This window comes from Bufo bufo, chromosome 4, assembly GCF_905171765.1.
Source record: "Bufo bufo chromosome 4, aBufBuf1.1, whole genome shotgun sequence".
Taxonomy (NCBI): domain Eukaryota; kingdom Metazoa; phylum Chordata; class Amphibia; order Anura; family Bufonidae; genus Bufo; species Bufo bufo.
Genome location: NC_053392.1, coordinates 200,194,148 through 200,221,230, shown reverse-complemented (window position 1 = coordinate 200,221,230; position 27,083 = coordinate 200,194,148). Strand labels below are relative to the sequence as shown.

At 43.5% G+C, this 27,083-nt stretch overlaps 1 protein-coding gene across 8 annotated transcripts in view; it reads left to right on the top strand.

Moving 5' to 3' along the window:
- The window catches only part of TNIK (TRAF2 and NCK interacting kinase), a 335,955-nt gene that overhangs the window by 263,202 nt on the left and 45,670 nt on the right, over positions 1 to 27,083 (top strand). For all 8 annotated transcript variants that reach the window (XM_040428231.1, XM_040428228.1, XM_040428235.1 and 5 more), the window contains 4 exons: positions 5,141 to 5,377; positions 9,785 to 9,891; positions 13,212 to 13,375; positions 17,431 to 17,525. In XM_040428231.1, the coding sequence (XP_040284165.1) occupies positions 5,141 to 5,377; positions 9,785 to 9,891; positions 13,212 to 13,375; positions 17,431 to 17,525 (603 nt within the window). The remainder of the gene's footprint in view (positions 1 to 5,140; positions 5,378 to 9,784; positions 9,892 to 13,211; positions 13,376 to 17,430; positions 17,526 to 27,083) is intronic.

Genomic DNA, 27,083 nt, shown 5'->3' with positions numbered 1-27,083 from the left:
GCATCATGTGGAAAAACATATGACATAATTAAAATGATTTTCAATACTTTTTTGAGGTTTCTTTCACAAAGCTAGAATTTTACCTTGTGTCATATGTGCAATTTGTGTATTGTATTGTGTTTAGTGTGGTGATTCTATAATCTTTGCCAAGGGTTGTAAGAAGACACCAGTATGATAAATGGAACATGCTAGGTGGGCTTTCTGTTATAGATTTTGCATTGAGGCTTTGGAGCTTTAAGTTGCCCAGCTGCCCATTTTTTTAGCTGCCCAACAGGCACCTGAATAGATTAATAGTGTTTCATAATTGTAATGAATGTAGATCAATGTATAGATGACTATACCATCATTAAAATCAGGGGGCTGCCGTTCGAGTTCATTGATATACAAGCTTTCCAGTAAGCAAGACGCTCTTTGTAACTGCTCTCTACAATAACTAATTGGTAGGGATCCTGAATTTTCTTCTCCCTCTTTATTAGCTAAGGAGGAGTCAGATTTTTACTGTGTTGATGTTTTTTTGTTCCCCCCCCCCCATGTGATCTATATTTAAAAATGATCCTGAAAGTTGTAGTTTTCACTCTCACCACTGCCACAGGTGATAATGAGATGTGGTCCAGAACGTGAAGAGTCAGCCTATTATTGTGCAGTTCAGGCTGGGTTCACACTTGAGCGTTTTACAGCGCGTTCAAACGCGCTGTAAAACGCTCAACACATGAAAACCAATGCTTCCCTATGGCCCTGGTTCTCACCTGAGCGTTTTACAGCGCGTTTGAACGCGCTGAAAAACGCCCTACGCTCAAACAAGTTTTTGAGCTTCTTTGGGGCGTTTTGACGCGCGTTTGTGGCCATAGGACACTGCAGTCAATCACACAAACGCGCGTTTACTATTGCAAAAAACGCGCATAAAAACGCACGACAAAAACGCGCGTTAAACGCGCATATCAAATACGCTCAGGTCTGAACCCAGCCTCAGAGGAAAGTGCAAGTTTATAAAAATTATTTTTTGGTAATAGATAGTGACTTGGAAAAAAAATAAAAACATAAAAAAATCTTTACAAAATGATTAACATAAAAAAGTCAGCTAATACAATAGGTAATTTGGTGATGGCACTTTTACTTTAAAGGTGTTATCAAAGAGGTAGACAGACCTCCCAGAGTGGCCGACCCTTGATGGAGATCATACTTACCTGGTCCCCATTGCTGAATTCGGTGTCTAACGCTCATGGTCCGGCTCTTCCCCTCCCTGCTGCACTGAAATAAACATCCGTTGATGGGGGTACACGTGACCGCTGCAGTCAATCACAGGCTGCAGCAGTAACCTGCTCCCCTTGCGTCACGACATCTAGTCATGTGTATTACTCTTGGATAACCCATTTAACCCAGTGAACATAGGAATAACGGCTAGTGACCTAATCGTTAAGCAGATTAGAAAATGTTTTGGAGGAATGGCATGTATTTTACATAGCATGTTTGGTCCGGCAAACACTCTCCCCATGTGATAGCGGCATTTCCCAGACTGATCCATGCTCCTCTGACTGGATATTTATTTGCACTATGGCGCTCTACGGTTAATAAAGAACAGTAAATTAAAACCCTTTATCTGTGGTGGTATACCAATATTTATGTCACTTACATAAACAGATAGGGTAATTATAGCCATTGAATCTGTCGCCTCTGAAACAATAATGTTAGTACTTCCTCATTCACCATAATTGTTCACACCGCTTTTTTGCCTCTCTATAATTTGCAATTTATTAAGAAAACCAAGAAGAACAAAAAAAAGGTTTATCTACTGTATTTCCTGTCCTTCCCTGGTTGGAGATGAAAAGGCTGTGAACAATACTAGTATGGGCTGTGGCGTAACAGAGCTCCGTCATGTGTGTCCTCCGCACCGCACCGCCTTATCAGTGTGAATCCAGCTTCAGACGTAGTTTACAGTTGAAACAATCACATTTCTCCTCTTTGATCTGAAGATCTGACGAAAATAAACACAAATGTACATTTTTCAAAGGAAAATGTATTTCCCATTTGCTTCAAGACATCAAAAGTTATAACTGAGTGAAAAACACAAAAAAAATCTGGACGCAGGAACTTTCTTTTCTCATAGAGGAACTGTCTGCTCACTGGACATTTACGATTTAGTAAATTATAACAATTCTTAAACATCTTTTCTCATAACTCTGCATTGTACAGTTTCCCAGTTATTCCCATTATGAATAATTTGGCAGCTGAATGTCACCGCACCTTCTGACATTGTCCAGTCACTGCTGACAGTTTCAGAATGTGCAGGTACACACCGCTTTGACAAGGAAAATGGTAAGATCAAATTAATTCTCACATTTCTAGGAGGAACAGAGATTCTGCACAACATAAAGTTCTAAAAAACATAAACCAGTATTGTAAGTATTTACTAAGACAAGCACGTTAGGAGAGATATCAGGTTCTTTTTTAATATGTCAGCATAGTTTCTTTAAAGGGTTCCTCCTACCTGCCTATATAACCCTATCACCATTTATCCGTCTGTCACTTGCAGCTTTGGCCTCCTTTACATAATCGCAAGGCAGGACAGGTCTCTTCTGCCACAAGTTCAACACACCAATCTCCTGTCGCTGTGAACCTTCTGATGATATTCTGAGATAAAAACGTGTTTTGTGAAATGCACTTTAGATGGTGCTAGTTGTAATGCGTTGACTCTTTATGGCTGGCGACGTAAACCTATGCAAAGAAAGGAGCCCCCTTCTTAAAGAGGACCTGTCACCTCTCCTGACATGTCTGATTTAGTAACTGCTAGCATCCCCTATGTATTAACAATTCTGGAGCATCTACTCTTCTGACTCTATGTTGTGTCATTCATCTGTCATTTGTACTAGAAGTATATAAATGAATTTCCAGCAGACTGCAGTAAGGGTACAGATAGGTGTTACCAGCTGGAGGTGTGTCTCTGCGCAGTCTGACACCAGCAGCGCTGATTGGATAATGTCAGACTGTGGAGGGACACACCTCCAACTGGTAATACCCATCTGTACCCTTACTGCTGGAAATTCACTTATATACTTCATGTACAAATAACAGAGGAATGGCATAACATAGAATCAGAAGAGTAGATGCTCCAGAATTGTTAAAACATGGACGAGGCAAGAATTTACTAAACCAGACATGTTAGGAGTAGTGACAGGTCCTCTTTAAAATGCTCCAGAACATCTTGTATTTGCTTGTTGCTAAGTTAAGTGCAAGAAGGTGTTTAGAGTATCGTTTGTGAACATTTACTATTAATCTGAAAAAACCATCCTTTCCATGTCTGTAGTATCTGTAGTTAGAGCAGATATTGTTGTAGTAAAATGCCTCTTTTACTTCCTTGAATACCTGTTTTCTCAAAGTGTAATATTGAATTATGATGTAATACACGGCTTTTATGGTTGAAGCTTCCCACCATCCCTTACCTGTCATCTCTCCTGACATGCCTGATTTAGCTACTTCTTGCATTCCACGTAATAACAATTTTAGAGCTTCTTATCTTATGAATCTATGTTGTGCCATTTCTTTATTATTCCTGCTAGACGTTATGAATGATTTGCCAGTAGTCTGCAATGAAAAGGTCCAGATGGGTGTAACCACTAGGGGTGTGGGTCCCTGCACAGTCTGACACTGGCAGCATTGATTGAATAGTGACACCCGGTTGGACCTTCATTGCAAACTTCTAGCAATCTGTTCATACCTTCTAGCAGGAATAATAAAGTAATGAGAATCCTAAAAATAGATGCTCTAGAATTGTTATATTTACAGATGAGCGAATTTCATGTTATGAAATTCGTTCACGCTTCGTTTGGAGGTAAAAGCAGAATTGCGTTATGGATTCCGTTACCACAGACCATAACGCAATTCTATGACGGAATACCTTTAGTGGCATTCCGTTATTCATTCCGTCATAATAGAAGTCTATGGCTTGCATAACGGATCCGTCCGGTTTCCATTATGCAGGAGAGGGCTCCCCACCATTAAAGCGTAACTGTCATTTAATTTATTTTTAAATATGTAGGGGCAGTGATGTAAAGTGTTTTCTAATACACTTTATTGGAGAGTAATGTTATCGGTGCGGAGCAAGACGGTTCCGTCCTGACACACAATGTAAGTCAATGAGGACGGATCCGTTTTCTCTGACACAATAGAAAACTGATCCATCTCCCATTGACTTTCAGTGGTGTTCATGACGGATCTGTCTTGGGTATAGAAGACGTAATACAACCGGAGGCGGTTGTATTATTGTAACGGAAGTGTTTTTGCTGATCCGTGACGGATCCGCAAAAAACGCTAGTGTGAAAATAGCCTTAGTCAGTTATATCTTGAGGACATTACAATTCTTGTCTACATCTTTGTCTTGACAGCAGATATAGAGAATTTTGCAGCTACTGTGCAAAAGGTGTCGTTGAAACGTTTTGTGCTGCTGTTTATTTAGACTTAAAGGGGCTGTCTTACTTCAGCAAATGGCATTTATCATGTAGATAAAGTTAATACGAGGCCCTTACTAATGTATTGTGATTCTCCATATTGCCTCCTTTGCTGGCTTGATTTATTTTTCTATCACATTATACATAGCGTGTGTCTAGGGGTTACGAGCACCCTAAGGTCCAGCAGCAGTGGCAGCGCTTGCACACTGTAGTAAAAGACATCACACTCTCTGGTGGCCGCGACCATGAAAGTGTGCATAGGCCAGAACTTTTTCCTATAGTGTGCAAGCACGACCACCGCTGCTGGATTCCAGGGTGGTCGTAACCCCTCGATACAAGCAGTGTATAATGTGATGGAAAACTGGATCAAACCAGCAAATTGCAATACATTAGTGAGTGCCTTCTATTAACTTTCTCTACATGATAAATGCCACTTGCTGAAGTGAGACAACCCCTTTAATATTAGATCTTCTCTGCTGCACAATTCAGTCATCGCTCTTTTTGGGTAAAAACAAAAAAAGTGTTAAGATACCAGTATTTTTATATAAGATTCTGCCCTATTATAGTATAGCTTTCTATTTTTCTTTATCTTTAGCCTTCTTGTTAGAATGTCTTATGTACTGTACTGTATGCTGTATCTTTGCCACAAAAAAGACTGCTGCATGAAAGTGAACTTATTATATTCATCATCTTTTTAGCAACTTCCAATGTTGGTGTCGGTGAAAGCCCCAGGACAATCCCTCTCGGCCTCTCAATCACTACATGAACAGTCCGCTAAGGGCATGTCCGCATTCCAGGAAGGTATTGTTTCTCACCGGCCTGAGATGCCAAGACAGAATTCAGACCCAACTTCTGAGAATCCTCCTCTCCCTCCTCGCATCGAGAAGTTTGATCGTAGTTCTTGGTTACGTCAGGAAGAGGATCTTCCACCAAAGGTCACTATGCTAATATATGTATTCAGCTTTGTTACATTGTGTTCTTTCATCTATAGTACAGCATATGTATTTAGGTTTTTATTAATCATTTTATCAAACACATTTAAAAATCATGTTAATTCCTGTCTACATAACATGTAGGGTAGTTTACTATGCAGAGAATTCAAGATTAAAGGGAATTCGTCACCAGCATTTAATCCTATAGCCATTGCCACCTACATCTCAAAAGATCTCTCTAACCGCACACCTTCTAAAATGAAATTTTAAAAACCTCCCATGCCGTAAGTCATTGAGCCCTCAGTTGTCCGCAGACCAGATCTGGGTGAACAAAATGTCTTGTTGAACCTTTGCTAAGCCCTCCCCTTGTCTTTTGCTTGAGTTAGATGGAGCTACTATGTCATCCATGTACCACTCAAAATCTTCCAGTTGTGTGTTAGAGACAGAAAGTACCGCATTGTGTTTGCCCTTGTAGCGTAATCTTTTTAGCCCTGCACATGAAGCTGATGACCCAAAAGTGAGCTGGGGACCAGCACTTGTGTAGAACCAAATTGATTGCTTTGCTTTCTCAAGGTCAAACACACGGCACTTGTGCCAGTTTTTTGGCCTTACCGTGCAGGATTTCGTGCAGCCCATGGATAATACTGAAGCAATAATCCTCATTGATCAAAGAACCAGGGGAAGGGCTGAGGGCAGATTCAACAGGAAGCTACATTCATCCGGTTACACCAAGTGGACGTTTCATTGGTAATTTGCAGAAATTGCTGAAGTGTTTAGAAGGTTTTAAAAGCTATGCAGTGTTGTAACTGATGGATCTTTATAACTTGACTTTTTGGGTCAGGTAAGGTGCTGACAATGATTTCTAGGGAGACATCCTGGTGACAGGTTCCCACTGGGCTGATGCAAGCTCATAACAAGTGGCTGCAGTAGAAGTAACATAATATAAACGCATTGTCTTAATCACTTATTCATTTTATTTCAGTAATCCTCTTACAATCTAGTGCATGAAACATTATATCCAGTGCTATATATATATTTATATATATATATATATATATATATACACTAGCAGAACGACCCGGCTTCGCCCGGGTATATTTCATCTATGTCTTTTAATGTTTGTGTGTATCGACAGTATCTCCCATAACAGTGAACTCCACAGCCCCCCACCCCTTAACACTTCCCCCCCCCCCCCCCCCACAGTGCCCCGCCTTTTTAGAATGGGATCTCCACAGCAGCCCATCCCCTTAACTTTGACCTTCACAGCAGCCTGCCCCTTTAACAGTGAGTTTCACAGCACCCCACTCCCTTGGCAGTGACCTCCTCAGGGGCCCACCCCCTTAACAGTGACCTATAAAGCACCCTGCCCCTTAACACTGACCTCCATAGGGGACCGTCCCCTTATCTGTGACCTCCACTGTTCCCTGCCCACATAACAAAGACCTCCACAGCACCCGTCCATTTAACAGTGACTTCCACAGTACCCCGCTCCCTTAACAGTGACCTCACAGTACCCTGCCCCCTTAACAGTGACCTCCGCATTACCCGCCCCTTAACATCCACAGTGAACCCCCTTTAACAGTGACCGCCCCTTTAACAGTGAGCTCCACAGCAGCTGCCTCTTTAATAGTGGCCCCTGCCCCCTTAAAAGTTACCTCCACAGCGCCCTGCCCCTTTAAGGCTAGGGCTACACGACGACGTGTTGCGCGACATTTTGTCGCACCAATGTCGCGCAACAATTTTTAGAATGATAGTCTATGGCTGCGACTGCGACACGATAGTCGCAAAAAATCCATCCAAGATGGATTTTTCTGTGACTGTCGCAGTGCGACACCATAGCCTATCATTATAAAAATTGTTGTGCGACAAAATGTCGCAGTGTAGTTGTGCCCTATGTGTCGTGAGACTTATTTTGTGTGTGTGTATATATATATATATATAGATATATATATAGATATATATATATATATATATATATATAGATATATATCCATAGAAAGGGTCAGGCAGCACTCCTTAATGAACAGCTGTAGCTGTGCAGGTGCCCGCGGTGGTCCCCCGATAGAGGACAGGATAAACAACACAGAAAATCCGCAGCACTCCTTGAAGTAAAAAATGTGCAGTTTATTCACACATATCAAAGAAAGACAACGTTTCGGTTCTCTCGCAGAACCTTTCTCAAGTCAAGACTTATTTTGTGTGTGTGTGTATATATATATATATATATATATATATATATATATTATACCATGAAGTCTCTTTTGACAGGTCCTTTTTAATTCTGATTCAAAAATGACAAAATGTAAATCTTTACTAAAGTTGAATTTACATGGGGCAATTATTGGGAACGAACATTAGGACGGCCGATAATCAGGCCGTGTAAAGGTGCCGTAGATTACCCGATGAAGGAGCATTCCTCAGGTGAAATGATCTTGGTGTGGACTCCTCAATCATCATTTCTGGGCATCAGCTCGTGCAGTGTGAACAGGGATCTGCTGACTAGAAACTATGATTCTGTATGAGCACAGGTGAATGCAGTAGTGATCGCTCGTCCTCATACAGTGGGAGTGATTGCTGCATATAAGTGTAGCTCTTACCTCCGCTGATGAGCAGGCAATTATCAGAAAGAAACGCTTGTCTGCTCAGTTGACGCATGTAAGCACCTTAAATCATGTATTAACAATGAAATGATGAGGGTTGCTGCCTTTGAATTTTAAACCTGTGGATACTAAGGAATTGTGTTAGCATCCCAGATATAAAGAGCACGACGGAGCAAGAATATGGCTGTGGTGCAAGACCCTGCAGCTATCTGCATTAACAGGAACATTCATTGGGGAGGCAGATCGTACCTTATGTTAGAATTACGTTGATCATGGTAGACTGAGATACAAAAATGCTATTCTGACAACTCTTGCTCTAGAAAAGACAGTAGTTCTGTAACATATTTCATTTATGGGGCTCTAGAACTCGTCACTCATGCATTTCCCATTAAAACAGTGTACTAAGTGGGTCCAGCTTCAAAGGCAACACTCACCACATTACTGGAGCAGAGCTTTATGTAAGATTACATAAATAAGAGCATTAATGTAATTGCTTCATATTTCCAGACAATTGTCTCACAGCAAGATATAAAAGCAACTCATTATTTCCCACATAATTGAATTTTACACCAAAGTCTTAACGCTGCATAGAGGATGTATTGAGCCTGCTTTATCCTCACATATGTGAATGCTGCTCATGTTCATTAACCCTTAAAGGGGGTTTCTAGAATTGTTATATTGATGGGGCTTATCCTCAGGATTGGCCACCAATATTTGATCAGCAGGAATCTGACACCCCGCACCACAGCTGAAGCTGTATAACCATTCTGAGGATGGAAATACAGTTGAATTCAGGAGGGCACCTGCAGCCGCTGGCAATGCACATAAGTACCCGATGCTCCTAGCTTTATTAATGCTGAGAGCATCAGATGGTTTTGTAAACAGCTGCCTGCCATGAGGGGAGCCTGGGCAGTCCCCCTGAGCATCGACTCTCCAGGAAATTTTCTTGTAGGGTTTATTGCCAGTCCGCCTCTCTCTACACAGTGGCTGAAGCTGTATAGTTCTGGTCACAGGGGACTACTCAGGGACATCTGATCGGCAGGGGTGTGGAGTGTTGGACCCCACCAATCTGATATTAGTGGCCTATCCTGAGGATAAGCCATCAATATAAAAATCCTGGAAAACCCCTTAAGGCTGGATTCATACATGGCCGACTTTCTATGCAATTAAGGGGCAGTTCACATGACATTTTTGACATTTTAACATATTTTTGCTGGTCACAAAAGGATGCAAAAGCATAGTACACTACACTTTTCCATCCTATAATGTCCAGCGTGTCAACCGATACTTTATTTTTATTTATTTATACATTCTTTGACAATGGAACCCTATGGTGACAGATGCCACTGTATGGCATCCATTTAACTTATATGTCTTGTATCTATGTTAAACATAGGACAAAACTGTGATGTGAATTGTGAACACAGCTTTACTTGCTGCAGACAATGTCCACACCAGTGGACCTGTGCAAAGGTGCATGTCAGTTATGTTGCAGATCAACACGAGTCAAGATACACAACGGACCCTTATACATGAGCTATTCTGTATCATTTGCTCTCACAGCAACACCTATTGGAGCGGACACTCCCCATCTCCTTTTTGGGGGAACTGTACGGCAGGTGGTCTACATGCTTTTATTTATTTAAAGCCCCACTATCTCATGGCTGTACCTTGTATGTCTTGATCTACTATATATATCCTCTGTGACTATCATTTTTCTTATTTCTGTCTCTTCATATGTCATTAATGTTTTTGAAAAGGTTTATTCACACCTTAACATATGCACTGATTGAGATGTTTCTGTTTCCAGGTGCCTCAAAGGACTACTTCTATATCTCCTGCACTAGCCCGGAAGAACTGCCCTGGGAATGGCAGTAATCTAGGAAGTAGACTGAGCACACAGCCTGTGAGAGCAAGGTGCACTGTCCTAAAGAATGCAATTAATAACCGTTTTAAAAATCTAAATCTGACTACTTACATCTTTGCTGTGCGCTGTTAATCCTTCCCACATATGTCAACATCCTGAGGTAGTTAGAGCACCTTGACCTGCTGTTATATCAAGGAGCTTGCATGAGCCCTGGCACTGTGGCCATACGCTCACCAGTGGGAGGACAGCTGTAATACACACTCTAGCCTATCATGGCAGTGAACCCTTTTGGGGACCCACTTGTAGCCCCGAATACCAATAACACTATGGAAACAGCCTGAGGTCAGATAAATGTACCCAGGACTGTGTCTTGTAAAAGCTTCTTAAAGCATACCCGTAGATGCCCTAACAGCCCTCTCCACAGCCTCAATATACTGGCCTACATTAAGTATGTCAGTATATTGTAATATAACATTAAAGTAAGGAAGTTAAAGGCTATATATACCGTTTGGGGGCATTTTATTATTATTAATTGCACTCATTTCAAGCTTAAAATCATTTTTTCAATTGGTCTTTATTAACAATACTGAGCTCTGTTTTCTGTACATAGTTGAGATGTTTTAGAAGCAGCCTCTGGATTTTCTCTGTTTTCCATCAGTTGTTGAGCTGAGGGGCTACTTATCTCTGCTCTCTGACATTATAAAGACTCACTATAGTTCAATTCTTATCTTACTGATATGAATGTGGCTTAAATGTTTATGACCTCTTAGTAGTGTACATATAAGGTTTATTATAATGACCAACACAAAGTGAAAGTGAAAGTACCAGTCACACAGTTAGAAAAACAGTTAAACCTTTGTGACAGAACGGCTCAATATTTTTTAATAAAGGCCAATTGAAAATATGATTTTTAGCCAAAAATGAGTAAAATGCAATCGTAAACAAAAATGGCCTCCAAAGGTGTACATAGCTTTTAAGCTTTAACATTTACAATGCATTTTGGAAAGTCTAAAAACCCTTTCACTTTTTTCACATTTTGTTATCTTGCGGCCATGTGCTAAAATAAAAAATAAAAATCCAAGTTTTTCTGCATAATTCTGCACTCAGTACCCCATAATGAGAAAGTGGAAACAGAATGTTAGAAATCTTTGCTAATTTAGTAAAGAGAAAAACTGAAATATTGTAATGACTTAAGTATTCAGACCCTTTATTCATTCCTTAGTTGAAGCACTTTAGGCAGCGATTACAGCTTCCAGTCTTCTTTAATATGATGCCACACCTGGATTTGGGGATTTTCTGTCATTCTTCTAAGCTCCGTCAGTTTGGATGGGGACTGTGGATGGACAGCCATTTTCAGTTCTCTGCAAGGTTTTTCTTTGTATTCAAGTCAGGGCTCTGGCTGGGCCACTCAAGGATGTTCACAGAGTTGTCCCTAAGACACTCCTGTGTTTTCTTGGGTGTGTGCTTAAGGTCATGGTCTTGCTGAAAGGTGAACCTTCATCCCAGTCTGAGGTCCAGGGCGCTCTGGATCAGGGGTGCTACAAAAACAGTGCTGCAAGGGTTCAGCCTCACCCCCTGGTACCCCAACCTGCTCATTTGCGTATGAATAAAACACAGATATCTCTGCAACTGTTTAACATACAGACAAAAGGAAGGTATCATTTTAATCAGTATGATCAACTCTACCAGACAGTATGCTTAGCTTAATAGGAATAATCATGCTGACAGAGGATCTTGCAATTCATGTTGAGAATGAAGTATAAACTGCTACTGGTGTTTGATGAATGATCACACAACCAAGGTGGTGCAACCTTTTTTTGGTTCTGCAGCAGGAATATGTTAAGGTTGTGTCAGATTTTGCAGGCAGGCTGGAGAATGCCTACTGCCATCATGCATAGTGTGGATAGACACTGTACCAACACCAGGAGTCATGGTGTGGGGCAGCATTAGCTACCATGGCTGTTAACATCTGGTATTTGTAGAGGAAACATTGACCAGCCTTTTGTATGTGCAGGACATTGTGGAACCAGTCCTACTTTCTTTTTTGGCTCAGATAGGAGACGTAGTGTTCAAACAAGATAACGGGCGCTCACACAATGCCCACTCTACACAATATGCTTTTCAGGGTATCCATCAGCTCCCTCACCAGATCTCTCCCCCATGGAGAATGTCTAGGACTAGATGGGGCACCAGATCTCTCCCTACGGACAATGTCTAGGACTAGATGGGGCACCAGATCTCCCCATGGACAATGTCTAGGACCAGATGCAGCACCAGATCTCCCCCCCCCCCCCCCCCCCCCCCAATGGAGAATGTCTAGGTCTAGATTAGGCACCAGATCTCTCCCCCATGGAGAATGTCTAGGACTAGATGGGGCATCAGATCTCCCATGGAGAATGTCTAGGAATAGATGGGGCACCAGATCTCCCCATGGACAATGTCTAGGGCCAGATGCAGCACCAGATCTCCCCCCCCCCCCCCCCAATGGAGAATGTCTAGGACTAGATGGGGCACCAGATCTCTCCCCATGGACAATGTCTAGGACCAGATGCAGCACCAGATCTATCCCCCCCCCCCCCCAATGGAGAATGTCTAGGACTAGATGGGGCATCAGATCTCCCCATGGAGAATGTCTAGGAATAGATGGGGCACCAGATCTCCCCATAGACAATGTCTAGGACCAGATGCAGCACCAGATTCCCCCAATGGAGAATGTCTAGGACTAGACGGGGCACCAGATCCCCCATGCACAACAACCACTTCGGCTGAACCACCGGTCCAATATGAAAGAGCTTGGAATGACAGGAAGATATCCAGCATCTGTATGACCGGTACCATGCCAGAGTGTTATCCTGTATTACAGCAAGGGGAGATGCCAACCAGTATTAATGTGACCCGGCACCAACCTATACCCAAAATAAAGGGAGCCCCACCTTAGTTGTGTTATCATTGACCAAGCACCACTAGCAGTTTATACTTTGTAAGTCTCAGCTCAATCGCATTACATTTTCCAGGCATTCTTTCTTCATTTTCTGGTAGTGTACATTGCACTTCAAATCCTAATCAGTTCTCCTCATGCAGTTAATTGCACCTTTCTGTAATTTACATGCATATTCCAATCTTGCAAGTACCAAGCCTGAAGAAATTAGAGTTCAGTCCCCAGGTATTTCTTACTGTAAGATTTCCAAATACAAAAGGTAGAATTTCTTTTATGGAGCTTAAATAGGACACTATGTGTAATCTTTATATCAAGATTTCCTGGAAGTATAGATTTGCACTGTTGAACTTGTCACCGCTTCTAATCATCTTCAGTGAAGCATCTTATTGACTGTTATGTTATACTTATTTCTTTGACTGTTATGTTGTATAGTAACCCGGATCTGAGAAGAACTGAAACAGTCATAGAAAACCCCATTCAAAGAACTAGCAGCGGAAGCTCCTCCAGCTCCAGCACTCCAAGCTCACAACCCAGCTCACAAGGAGGATCACAGCCAGGATCTCATGCAGGTTCCAGTGAACGAAATAGAGTTCGAGGTAAGGTTGATTAGTCAGAATTATAGGATACACCCACATGAACATAAACCGCAGGCACTGCGAGCAGTTGGACGGCATTGACAGAGCACTGAATAATAACGGTGCCTTGCACTTTTACGCCCACATACGGCTCTCGGAAGAGATTGTGTGCGTGGGAGCATTGCTCTGACTTTTGCTTTTAGCTTGATCTGTGTGTGAGTAGAGCTTCATATTGTGCCAAGGTGAATTAGTTTAATAAAACATTTTCCCTGTACAAAGATTCATGTTTGTATTGTGTTTGGCATGCATCCTATTTCCAGCTGAGCTCTTGTCTTAGAACATTCAATCACAATGGGATCTCTCGGAGTACACCGTGTACAATGTCTACAGCTAGATCTGTCGCTTCCAAAGGACTAACATACTCGATGAGAGGTCTTCTTTCAGAATTTGTCACCTAGCTCAAACCCCTTTTACTCTATTGGCATGTTTTTCTTGTGTGAATACCTAATCAGACCTGCCACCCACAGATTAGATGATTGTCAGCCGACCATCTAATGTGTATAGGGGCATTCCATCAATCCCCATGGCAGATGTCGGGTGTTAACATGCCCATTCCTTCTGTTCTCCTCGGCGATAAGCTGATGCCACACATAAGTGTGTATGTTTTAGGTTGTGTTTGGTTAAACAAATGTATGGGCATCTGAGCAGCACTGCTTTTTTAAATGATATGATCTGATATTCAGAGATGGAATTGTTTTAGAGGGTTTTTCTGGGACTATCCTCAGGATAGGTTATCAATATCAGATTGGTGGGTGTCCAACAGCCTGTACCTCCAACGGCCAGCTGTTTCAGGATAATGTATAATGCATGGTGCCAGAAGCACAAGGTTCTGTCCACCGTGCAGTGGCCATGCTGGAGTACTGCAGCTCAGTTCCTATTCATGTGAATGGGAGCTGAGCCGCAGCATGCCACCCTGCAAACTACCCAGTGAACTAAACCCTCCATCCACTGTATAGTTTCCGGTGCTGACAGCTTCCCAAAACAGCTGATCATGGGGGTGCGGGGTGTCAGATCCCCACCAGTTTCAATGATTACCTATCCTGAGGAGAGGCCATCAATATCAAAGTCCTGAAAAAACATTTTTAAACATGTGATTTTTTTTTTTACAAACCACTTAATTTAAAAAAAATGACCCTATTGGCTTTTCACATGAAAATGAATAAATCACATATCATTTATTTTGCAGTCACTAGATATTATTCGTCTGCATGAATTCGTTTTAGAGTTTTAGAGGGAGTTTTACAAATGTGTTTAATGCAGGTGTAAATTGTTAATCCTGTTTGTTTTTAAAAAAAATATTAAAAGTTTTGTCTCTGTGCCACATGGCCATGTAGAGATGTACAGAATAAGTAAAGTCTGCATTCTTATTTCTACAGAAAAAGTTAATTTTCTGCAGTATAGCACAGGCAGAATAGGGTCTGGGATTCATGGATATGTAACATTTTAATATGCGCAACCACTAGTCAACCCTTTATGAATATGACTGCTCGCAGACTGTCTCCACTTGTAAGCAGTCTTTTCCAGAGCTGACAGTTTAAACTAGTAGAGTCGTTAAGTTTGGTATATACTATACAAATAGTTGAGGGTCAAACAAAGGTATAGTTATAACACTGGTTACTAGAAGGAGAGGCACTGAAAGGCAAGGATTCATTTTTATGGCGGCAATAATGTGGTAATATTTGAACCTTGTAAAGTAGAAACAGAACTTGTATAACTTTTGTACAAGTTTATCGGTGTAATGACATGCAGGATTTGGCATTTTAGTACTATAAAAGTACTGATTGCCTCCTCAGAAGTGACAGATCACCGAAATCAGCGAGTCTATCACTACACTGTGCTGCCCCTCAGTGAGGACAGCATAGGACAGATGACTGGTTCAGATGATTGGTTTAAAGAGGACCTGTTTCACCACAAAAAGCATTGCAATCTGCAGGCAGCATGTTATAGAGCAGGAGGAGCGGCTCCCCCTTGTACAGCTATCAGTGACTGACCGATATCTCTGTATATACACTTACACAGGGAATGCTATCAATCACTGATAACACCTCCCTGTATACAACTATCAGTGACTGACCGCTATCTCTGTATATACACTTACACATAGAACACTATCAATCACTGATAACACCTCCCTGTATACAGCTATCAGTGACTGACAGCTATCTCTGTATACACACTTACACATAGAACACTATCAATCACTGATAACACCTCCCCCGTATACAGCTATCAGTGACTGACAGCTATCTTTGTATACACACTTACACAGAGAATACTATCAATCACTGATAACACCTCCCTGTATACAGCTATCAGTGACCAACAGCTATCTTTGTATACACACTTACACATAGAACACTATCAATCACTGATAACACCTCCCCCGTATACAGCTATCAGTGACTGACAGCTATCTCTGTATACACACTTACACATAGAACACTATCAATCACTGATAACACCTCCCTGTATACAGCTATCAGTGACTGACAGCTATCTCTGTATATACACTTACACATAGAACACTATCAATCACTGATAACACCTCCCTGTATACAGCTATCAGTGACTGACAGCTATCTCTGTATACACACTTACACATAGAACACTATCAATCACTGATAACACCTCCCCGTATACAGCTATCAGTGACCAACAGCTATCTTTGTATACACACTTACACATAGAACACTATCAATCACTGATAACACCTCCCTGTATACAACTATCAGTGACTGACCGCTATCTCTGTATATACACTTACACATAGAACACTATCAATCACTGATAACACCTCCCTGTATACAGCTATCAGTGACTGACAGCTATCTCTGTATACACACTTACACATAGAACACTATCAATCACTGATAACACATCCCTGTATACAGCTATCAGTGACTGGCAGCTATCTCTGTATACACACTTACACAGAGAATACTATCAATCACTGATAACACCTCCCCCGTATACAGCTATCAGTGACTGACAGCTATCTCTGTATACACACTTACACATAGAACACTATCAATCACTGATAACACCTCCCTGTATACAACTATCAGTGACTGGCAGCTATCTCTGTATACACACTTACACAGGGAATGCTATCAATCACTGATAACACCTCCCTGTATACAACTATCAGTGACTGGCAGCTATCTCTGTATACACACTTAGGCTCCATTCACACGTCCGCAAAATGGGTCCGCATCCTTTCCGCAATTTTGCGGAACGGGTGCGGACCCATTCATTCTCTATGGGGACGGAATGGATGCGGACAGCACACAGTGTGCTGTCTGCAGCCGCAATTGCGGAGCGCGGCCCCGATTTTGGGTCCGCAGCTCCGCAAAAAGATAGAGCATGTCCTATTCTTGTCCGCAGCTTGCGGACAAGAATAGGCATTTCTATGGGGGTGACGGGCTGGTGTGTTGCGGACCCACAATTTGCGGGTCCGCAACACACCACGGACGTGTAAATGTAGCCTTACACATAGAACACTATCAGTCACTGATAACACCTCATTGATAACACATCCCTGTATACAGCTATCAGTGACTGACAGCTATCTCTGTATACACACTTACACAGAGAATGCTATCAATCACTGATAACACCCCCTTCTGTAATGAGAGCTGTACACAGGGGAGGTCTTAAGTTAGAAAAAGCAAATATATAATTTACAAGTTTAAAAGTGAATCCTTTCCCATAAAACTACATATCAATCTGCTCAGCTCCTTAGCTCCTACTGCAGATTGCCTTTCATGGTGACAGGTTCCCTTTAAACAGCAAGAAAAAAATAGATCCAGCACTGGAGAAATTATGGTCACACTATTTTTTGATGAGTCCTAGCTACTATTGTAACGTCTCCCTCCAGAGTCACAGTTCTATCTATTATATTCGCTCCTGTAATCTCCTACAATTCCTTAGAACATTTCTTTTTCACATGTATGAAATATGTTACATCTCATGTAGTACAGTCAGTAATCTGGATATAATGCCATTTGTCTCTGCAGCAGGTAACAATAAACCAGAAGGATCTCCATTGTTGCCTCACGATGGACCCAACGTGAAAGCTGAAGACAATATGACGCGGCCAAGTCGACCAGCTGTAGGTTTATTGCATGTTTCTCTTATATGTGTCACATATTGTCATGATCCTTTTTCTCCACAAGGTGTCCTGTCAGGTTGCACTCAATTTAGTAATTTACTGTATTCTGACTTGAGGAACAAAGAATCTCCTTCCAGTTTTCAGCAGTTACTAACAATTCATCAGAAGTGTGTTACCTTGTTCTTCTTTTCTTTTTTTTTTTTTTTTTTTACTTTGTGTAATACCCAAAGTTGATCTTCTGTCTTTACAGGGTTGTCTTCAGCTTTATTATTCGCTCGGATTCTACATTTTTATGTCAACTCAGTAAACCTAGTTACACAACTAATGCATATATGTTACTTTTCACCTGATTGACCATACCGCCATTAAATCAATGTTCTAGGCCAGGGATGCTCAACCTGCGGTCCTCCAGCTGTTGCAAAACTACAATTCCCAGCATGCCCTAATAGCTGTAGATTGTCCAGGCATGCTGGGAGTTGTAGTTTTGCTACAGCTGGAGGGCCGCAGGTTGGGCATCCCTGTTCTGGGCAATGTAAGTTCTGCTTGTCACCTGTACAGTATTAGTTTCTGATGAGCTGTCTCACCGCTGGCTGACAGCATTGTTATGATGGAATTGTTCATCCGATTTGTTTCAGTAACTTTGTTTCCCAGAATAAACGCATGTCACCTATTCACAGAATAGGTGATAAGTATCCAATTGCTGGGGGTCCCACCACTTGAACCCTACAGATCCTGAATACCGGGATCCCATATATTGCCTTTTTTGAAAGGTGCAGCAGCTGAGCAGGTGCGCGCTCTACTCTGCTATGTTCCTCAGTCCCATAGTGTTTTAATAGAGCTACATGCATGCTCAAGTGCCACTTAAACGGGATGGGGGGAGGGACACAGGAACCCCGTACTCATGATCACTTATTACCGATCCTGTAGATAGATAAGTGTAGATTATTTGACAACTATTTTCAGGGGTTGTCGAGCCTCCAGTCTACAACTCCAATGGTCCCAACCTGTTGCCCTTTGAAAAAAAAAAACACTCACCTGTCTGCGATCCTGCACTGCTGCCCTGTTCCTGGCTGCATTTGGTTACATGGCTTGGTCCCTTGACCGCTGCCGCCATGCACTGGCACGAGCAGTGACATGCTGTTCAAGCACACGTATGATGTTCCGCTGTGGTCACCAGAAGAAGCCACTTCCTGGTCCTGCAGGGCAGTGGAGTGGACAGATGAGTGTTTTTTTTTAAATTGTTAATGGGATGCAAGTTATGACCATAGGCCTAGAAGCCGACTAACTGAAATCTATTACCAGTGAAACTTTTTAGTTCGGTTCTGCATCCAATACTAACAATTGTTAGGTATGTACGTTTCCCATTAACGCCTTCATTTTCTTTGTATATAGAGATTCGGCGGTGTGATGCTCGGCTAGTTATTACTGCTCTATAAAATTGCTATTTTTGCTAATCTCTGTATTCAGCTGTATTCTTCAGCATGCTTTCACTTTGTTAAGGGACATTACAAAGATGGCAGGTTAGTGAGTTACATAACACAGGGTCTGCCATCATTTCACTGATTTGGCAGCTCACAATTGTAAGCACAGATTATAAAAGGTGCTTTTATGTCGCTCATAATGTTAAGCGCCTATTAATTAGTCTAATGCTTGCAGCAGGAGGAGAGGTGAGGTTTGTCCCTTGAATGATGAAGGTGTATCTGAATATACTGTATATATACTGTGTTTGAGAGGGCAGCTTACCGGATGCTTACCAGGTATATTTTACTTCTCACTCTAGCATCTATATTATCATTATGGTAGCTACAGACTGTACTGATCTGGCGGGATTACAAGTAGAGAAAATTGGCAGATACTATCATTTACAGATTTCTGCTGTAGCGACATTGGTTATTCTGACCAATTATCTTTTTATACATTGAAACACGTCATTTAGATACATGAGTATAGAATAGTGGTTCTTTTATCATGTCAGTGTTCAGACATTTACACTCCCAGTCATAGTCAAAATCTGTGAATGTGATTCCTATATGGCTCAATTCACATCACCATTTAGCTTTCCGTTCTTCTTTTCAGATCCGCTATTTTCAGCATTATTTAGGATCCATTCACACGTCCGCAAGTGTTTTGCAGTCCTCATTTTGCGGACCGCACATGGCTGGCACTATGATAGAAATGCCCATTTTTGTCCGTGGCTGCAGACAAGAATAGGACATGCTCTATCTTTTTTTGCGGGGCTGCAGAACGGAACTACCATGTGCTGTCCGCACCCCTTCGAAATGAATGGGTCCATACCCGTTCCACAAAATTGCGGAATTGATGCGGACCCATTCATGCGGACTTGTGAATGAACCCTTATGCTCAGCATCAGTTTGCACTTAAAATAACTGATCCGTCCGTTCCATCAGAGATCAGTTATTTTTGAATGCAGGACTTTTTCTCCATTCAAAAATAACTGATCTCTGACGGAACTGACACAAACTGATTATAGCTGATGCTCAAAAAAATGGATCAATGATTCTAAGTGCAAACTGAGGGTACTTTCACACTGGCGTTATTTTTTTCCGGTATTGAAATCCGGTAAAGGGTCTCAATACCGGAAAAAAACGCATCAGTTTTGTTCTAATGCATTCTGAATGGAAAGCAATCCGTTCAGTATGCATCAGGATGTCTTCCGTTCCGTCCCTCGTACGGTATTTGACCGGACAAAATACCGCAGCTTGCTGCTGTATTTTTTCCGGCCAAAATCCCAGAACAATACCGCACTCTGTAGAGATGTATTAATGCCGGATCCGGTACCAAGTGTTCCAGAAAATGCTGCATCGACGAATCTGTTTTTCCAGTCTGTGCATGCGTCGGGATATAGGAGGAGCTACTTTCTGTTTTGATCTTTGGAAAAATTTAAATACCGGATCCGTTATTCCGGATGAGACGGATCCGGTATATCACTGGACCTGTCTAACGGATCCGGAAAAAAAAGCTATCCGTTTGTATACGGCTTGCTGGTTCCATTGATGGAACCAGGGCCGGCCTTAGGTGTTCAGGCGCCCTGTGCGAGCTAACCTTGTGGGGCCCCCCCCCCCCCCCCTTGTGGCGCACAACGACAGGTTAGGGAAATTTCACAGCAGAGTGCGCATGCACCAGGAGCCTCGCCGGCGGTTAGGGTAGGGAAAAACTATGGGCCAGTGCGCAGGCGCAGTGATCGGATGGATGTTCTCAGCTGGACACCGGCCGACACTGCGCATGCATCGGGAGCCTCACCAGCGGTTAGGGAAGGGAAAAATTACGTACGGGCCAGTGCTTTTTCACTACCCTAACCGCTGGTGAGGCTCCCAGCGCATGCGCAGTGTCGGCCGGTGTCCAGCTGAGAACATCCATCCAATCACCGCACCTGTGCACTGGCCCATAATTTTTCCCTATCCTAACCGCCGGCGAGGCTCCCAGCGCATGCGCACTCTGCTGTGAAATTTCCCTAACCCGTCGTTGTGCGCAGTGCGCCCCCCCAATATAATAAACATTGGTGGTGCAGTGCACCCCCCCAACACCCCAGTATAATAAACATTGGTGGCGCAGTGCACCCCCCCCTCAATATAATAAACATTGGTGGCGCAGTGGGCAGTGCCAATGAGGGTTAAAAAATAAAAAAATAATTAACTCACCTCCTCCAATTGATCGTCTCCTGTTCTTTCTTCAGGACCTGTCAAAGGACCTGTGGTGACATCACTGTGCTCATCACATGATACATCACATGATCCATCACCATGGTAATGGACCATGTGATGAGCTCAGTGACGTCACCACAGGTCCTGAAGAAAGAACAGGAGACCGGCAGCTACGCGATCAACTGGAGGAGGTGAGTTAATTTTTTTTATTATTTTTTAACCCTCATTGGCACTTCCCACTGAGCCACCAATGTTTCTTATACTGGGGTGTTGGGGGGGGGGGGGGGGGCGCACTGTGCCACCAACGTTTCTTATACAAATACAGGAGGCGGGTGCCGGAATCAAATAGCCGGCACCCGACCTTTGTGACAGGGAGCTGCGATCAGCGGCAGTTAACCCCTCAGGTACCGCACCTGAAGGGTTAACTCAACTGCAGCTGATAGCAGCTCCCTGTCACAAAGGTCGGGTGCCGGCTATTTGATTCCGGCACCCGCCTCCTGTATTTGTATTTCAGGTCAGTTATCTTCATTGGTGGCGCAGTGGCCACAGCCCCTCCCCTCCTCCTCCTTTCTCTCTTCTTATTGGCAGCGGCGGGGGGCAGCAGGCAGGTCAGACACAGGGGAGGAGGAATCAGGTCAGACAGGGGAGGGGGAGATGGAGGGGGCGCCCCGAGGGAGAATACAAGTGCAGCCTCGCCTGCCGCATATTACATTGCGAGCTGTCGGCCGCCCAGCGCCCCTGTTGCTATGGCGCCCTGTGCGGCCGCACAGCCCACACACCCCAAAGGCTGGCCCTGGATGGAACTGCTTGACGGATTCTAATCACGCTAGTGTGAAAGTACCCTGACTCTGAGCATAACCTAATGCTTAAAATGCAGGATCAGTTATTTTTTTAAATTTATCTTTCTTTTTCTCACTGATCAGAAGAGCAGAAAGCTAAACGGTGATGGAAACCTTTTCCCGAAACAGCAGTCCTGTAATTGAGGCTGAGTTGCAGTACTAAACACAGCCTATAAGTGGTGCTGTTTCTGGAGGGAAAAAAACTGACCTTTTTTTATAGTTAGAAGCTAACCATGAACATTAGATGCACTTTGGCAGAAACGGCTGACCATCTAATGTGTATGGGGGCCTCCTGACTCTCCACCTACGACCTAAAGGGTTGGGCATGTTGGATTTTCATCATGCTGGATCCCGAGTGATCAGCCCGCAGTTATCTCATGTGTATGGCAGGCTAGACACTCTAATAATATAATATAAGGCATGTTCTCATTTATTTTATGATATCACGGCAGAATTCATGACTTAAAAGGGTATTCCAGGATTTTAATATTGGCGGAGGCCCAACATCCCACACCCCTGCTGATTGGCTGCCGCCGATTAGCTCCGGCTCTGGAAATCCCAGGAACTGGTGACTGCAGTGTGAATAGGAGGACAGCCACAGTAACCAGCTTCGTCCACAACACAATGGACTTCTGTCAGTAACAGGTCATTAGTGGGATGCGGGGCGTTGGACCGCCGCCAATCAGAGCTTGATGGCCTAAACGGAGGATACGCTATCAGTACAAAAATCCTGGAACACCCCTTTAATATGAACTCTTGTATGTAGAACATTTTTTGGATATTTGTGAGGTATGTTTGCATTATGTGGATGTATTAAAACTTGATCTAAGGAGAATGAAGTGTGACTTTATAAATCTATGGGTGATGCAGCATCCACCGTCTGGTAATGATTCAGCGTCACGTGTCCTGTCTACCCTGTGCGCTCTTTGGCGAGAACTTGGCTGTGTATCTGCCCGTTCAAAAAGCTTGACAAGCATGTGATTAACACTTGTATTTTTAACCTGCTTCCTTCCCCGTGGCTTTCCCTTGACCTGCTCTGCTTTCTCCGATGTTGATTATCCCTCCCTTTCTCAAAGAGCTATAAGAAAGCAATAGATGAGGTTAGTGATCCCATTTTATAGTCCACATTGTGACCTGTTCTCCGTAGGCTCTGAGTGTGATATCAGCAGTTTTGTATCTTCATCTCAACTTCACTGACTTTCATCCACTTCAATGGAATCATGTGCTGCAGACCGACTCATAGTTCATTCATTAGCACGCACGTTAGGGATGTTGTATTATAATGCGATTGAAAATGAATGAAGTTGGGAAACGCGCAAGGCTCAAAATCATTTGTAGGGTCAGAGGAAAAACGATCCAAGATCGTGGCCACATACACAGGACACCTATCTGCTCTTGAAATGTTCTCATGTATTGTAAGGTGTGTTCTGTTTCATCCATTGTATGGAAGCTGCTTACTGTGATTTAAAATCTATAGATATAAAATACTGCAATTTTCACACTGGCCTTTAAGCCTAATATTGTAAATGCTGCGCAGCTCCCACATTCCCTTCAGTAGGATCAGTACCACAGTAACAAGCTGCGTAGTTTAGGAACCAGCCTCCATTGCTGGATCTACCCCAAAACAGCAGACATGCAAGTTGTTGGATCCCCGCCGATCAGATATTAATGGCCTATCCGGAGGCCATCTGCTGATTCATCAGTAGTAAAGGAGTGTTCTGTAGAGATCACTTTTCAGCAGTCATCTCGTTATCATCACAAACAGGATTACCATGAAAGATAATTCCTATATATAGATAACACAGGATCCACTATTCAAAATAAGTGACATCACAGCGTATCTACTCTTCCTGACCTCTGCACGGGTTACACAGCATGCCCAGACTCCTGTACGGTCCCCTCCTGTCCATTGTGTCTACAGCACGTGTAGCTGCTGTCGGAGAACAGAAAGATTTGGTGTATTTTTAAGCCTTAGTGGCCAGGGTGAAAACTGCACGATTTAAGGATTTTATTAAAATGTGTAACTAGCCTTTCGAACAACCTTATTAAAAACTATTCTAAAAGCCTTAGGATTAATTTCTGTAATATGCTTCATTTATTTTACCATTTTACTGACAAAATAGCTGTCTGAGGTTCAAGGTGTCTATAGCACTTTGAAATCTGTACACTCGTACACTGGTGATGTGTATGGATTCTACTGTGCCACAGGCATAGGGGCCGCAGTGAGGGCTGTTCTGGCAGGAACACGCATCACTGCCCCATGCTTGTGCCCACTCCCCTCAGCAGAAGCCTGGCATATGACATCCGTGCAGGGCACCCTACATCGATGTGCTATGTAGAGCTTTTCCTGAGTGGGCATAGGCAGAAGCAATGATGTGCTATGCATAACTCTTGCTTGTGCCCGCTCTGCTCACCTGAAGCCTGGCAAAGCACATCAGTGGAGGGTCTCCTGAACCGATGTGCTAAGCCAGCCTACAGCCGGGGGGAGCGGACACAAGCATGGGGCAGAGATGTGGGCTCCTACCAGTACAGAGCTCACTGCACCCCTGTCCTTGCAGTCCTGTGGGATCTTTACACCCGAATTTTGTCTGTAAAATGTTTAGCAAAATAAAGTATATTTACAAAAATTAAATATAGGACATTTAGTATAGTTTTTAATAAAGATGTTTGAAAAGTTAGTTACACTTTAAATATAATGCCTTGGAAATTTCTAAAGAAAATCACCAAATTTCTAAAAATAAGTTTCACAAAAAAACTTTCTGATGAAACACTCCATTTAGGCTACTTTCACACTAGCGTTCGGAGCGGGTCCGTCTGATGTTTCATCAGACGGATCCGCTCCTATAATGCAAACGCTTGCATCCGTTCAGAACGGATCCGTTTGCATAACTGTTTATTTCAGATCTGATTTTTCACTTCGGAAAACTCAGATCCGACAGTATATTCTAAACACAGAAGCGTTCCCATGGTGATGGGGACGCTTCAAGTTAGAATATACTGAGAACTGTGTACATGACTGCCCCCTGCTGCCTGGCAGATGCTGCCAGGCAGCAGGGGGCAGACCCCCCCCCCCTCCTGTATTTAACTTATTGGTGGCCAGTGCGGCCCCCCCTCCCTCCCCAGTATTAATTGTAATCAGTGCGGCCCCCCTCCCTCTATATTCATCGGTGGCCAGTGCGGATATTAAATATGACCAGTGCGGTATCCCCCTCCCTCCCTCCCCAGTATTAAATATGAGCAGTGCGGCCTCCCCCTCCCTCTATTCATTGGTGGCCAGTGCGGATTCAAAGTATTGTGATCAGTGCGGCCTCCCCTCTCCCCCCCCCCCCCATCATTGGTGGCAGCGGAGAGTACTGATCGGAGTCCCAGTTTAAATCGCTGGGGCTCCGATCGGTTACCATGGCAGCCAAGACGCTATTGCAGTCTTGGCTGCCATGGTTACTTAGCAACAAATAGAATCATTATACTTACCTGAAGAGCTGCGATGTCTGTGACCGGCCGGGAGCTCCTCCTACTGGTAAAGTGACAGGTCTGTGCGGCACATTGCCTATAGACCTGTCACTTACCAGTAGGAGGAGCTCCCGGCCGGTCACATAGATCGCAGCTCCTCAGGTAAGTATAATGCTGCTATTTGTTGCTAAGTAACCATGGCAGCCAAGACTGCAATAGCGTCTTGGCTGCCATGGTAACCGATCGGAGCCCCAGCGATTTAAACTGGGACTCCGATCGGTACTCTCCGCTGCCACCATTGATGGGGGGGGGGGGGGGGATTTTAATTAGGGGGGGGGGAGAGGGGAGGCCGCACTGATCACAATACTTTGAATCCGCACTGGCCACCAATGAATAGAGGGAGGGGGAGGCCGCACTGCTCATATTTAATACTGGGGAGGGAGGAAGGGGGAGACCGCACTGCTCATATTTAATACTGGGGAGGGAGGGAGGGGGAGACCGCACTGCTCATATTTAATATCCGCACTGGCCACCGATGAATATAGAGGGAGGGGGGCCGCACTGGTTACAATTAATACTGAGGAGGGAGGGGGGGCCCGCACTGGCCACCAATAAGTTAAATACAGGAGGGGGGGGGGCAGTCATGTACACAGTTCTCAGTATATTCTAACTTGAAGCGTCCCCATCACCATGGGAACGCCTCTGTGTTAGAATATACTGTCGGATTTGAGTTTCACGATGTAACTCAAATCCGATGGTATATTCTAACATAGAGGCGTTCCCATGGTGATGGGGACGCTTCAAGTTAAAATATACCATCGGATTGGAGAAAACTCCGATCTGATGGTATAATCCTGACTTTACATTGAAAGTCAATGGGGGACGGATCCGTTTGAAATTGCACCATATTGTGTCAATGTCAAACGGATCCGTCCCCATTGACTTGCATTGTAAGTCTGGACGGATCCGTTTGGCTCCGCACGGCCAGGCGCACACGAAAACGCTGCAAGCTGCGTTCGGGTGTCCGCCTGCTGAGCGGAGCGGAGGCCAAACGGTGCCAAACTGATGCATTCTGAGCGGATCTGCATCCACTCAGAATGCATTGGGGCAGTACGGATCCGTTCGGGGCCGCTTGTGAGAGCCTTCAAACGGAACTCACAAGCGGAGCCCCGAACGCTAGTGTGAAAGTAGCCTTAGAGTGTATGTGTCACGAGAGTACACAACCAAAGAACCAGCTGAATATCAGCTGAATTTCTGGCCAACAGGCACCTCTAGGAACACCTGGCTGGCAGAAGGAGCAGCGCACAGCTGCTCCTTCTGCCAGCCAGGTGTTCCTAGAGGTGACTGTTGGCCAGAAATTCAGCTGATATTCGGACACTGTATACAGCACTCCAAACGTATCTTCAAGAGTGGGCTCTGTAAGCATGCACTCAGTTAACCCTTTATGGATATGTGATAGATTTTCTCTGCAGCATCACACAAGCTTCTGAGTATAGCAATTCCTTTAGCATCTTCTGGTTTGGACTGTAATATATACACAGTGAGCAATTGTCAATTTATGGCCTACATTTTACATGTAGCAATAAGTGACCATTAGATTTACAAAA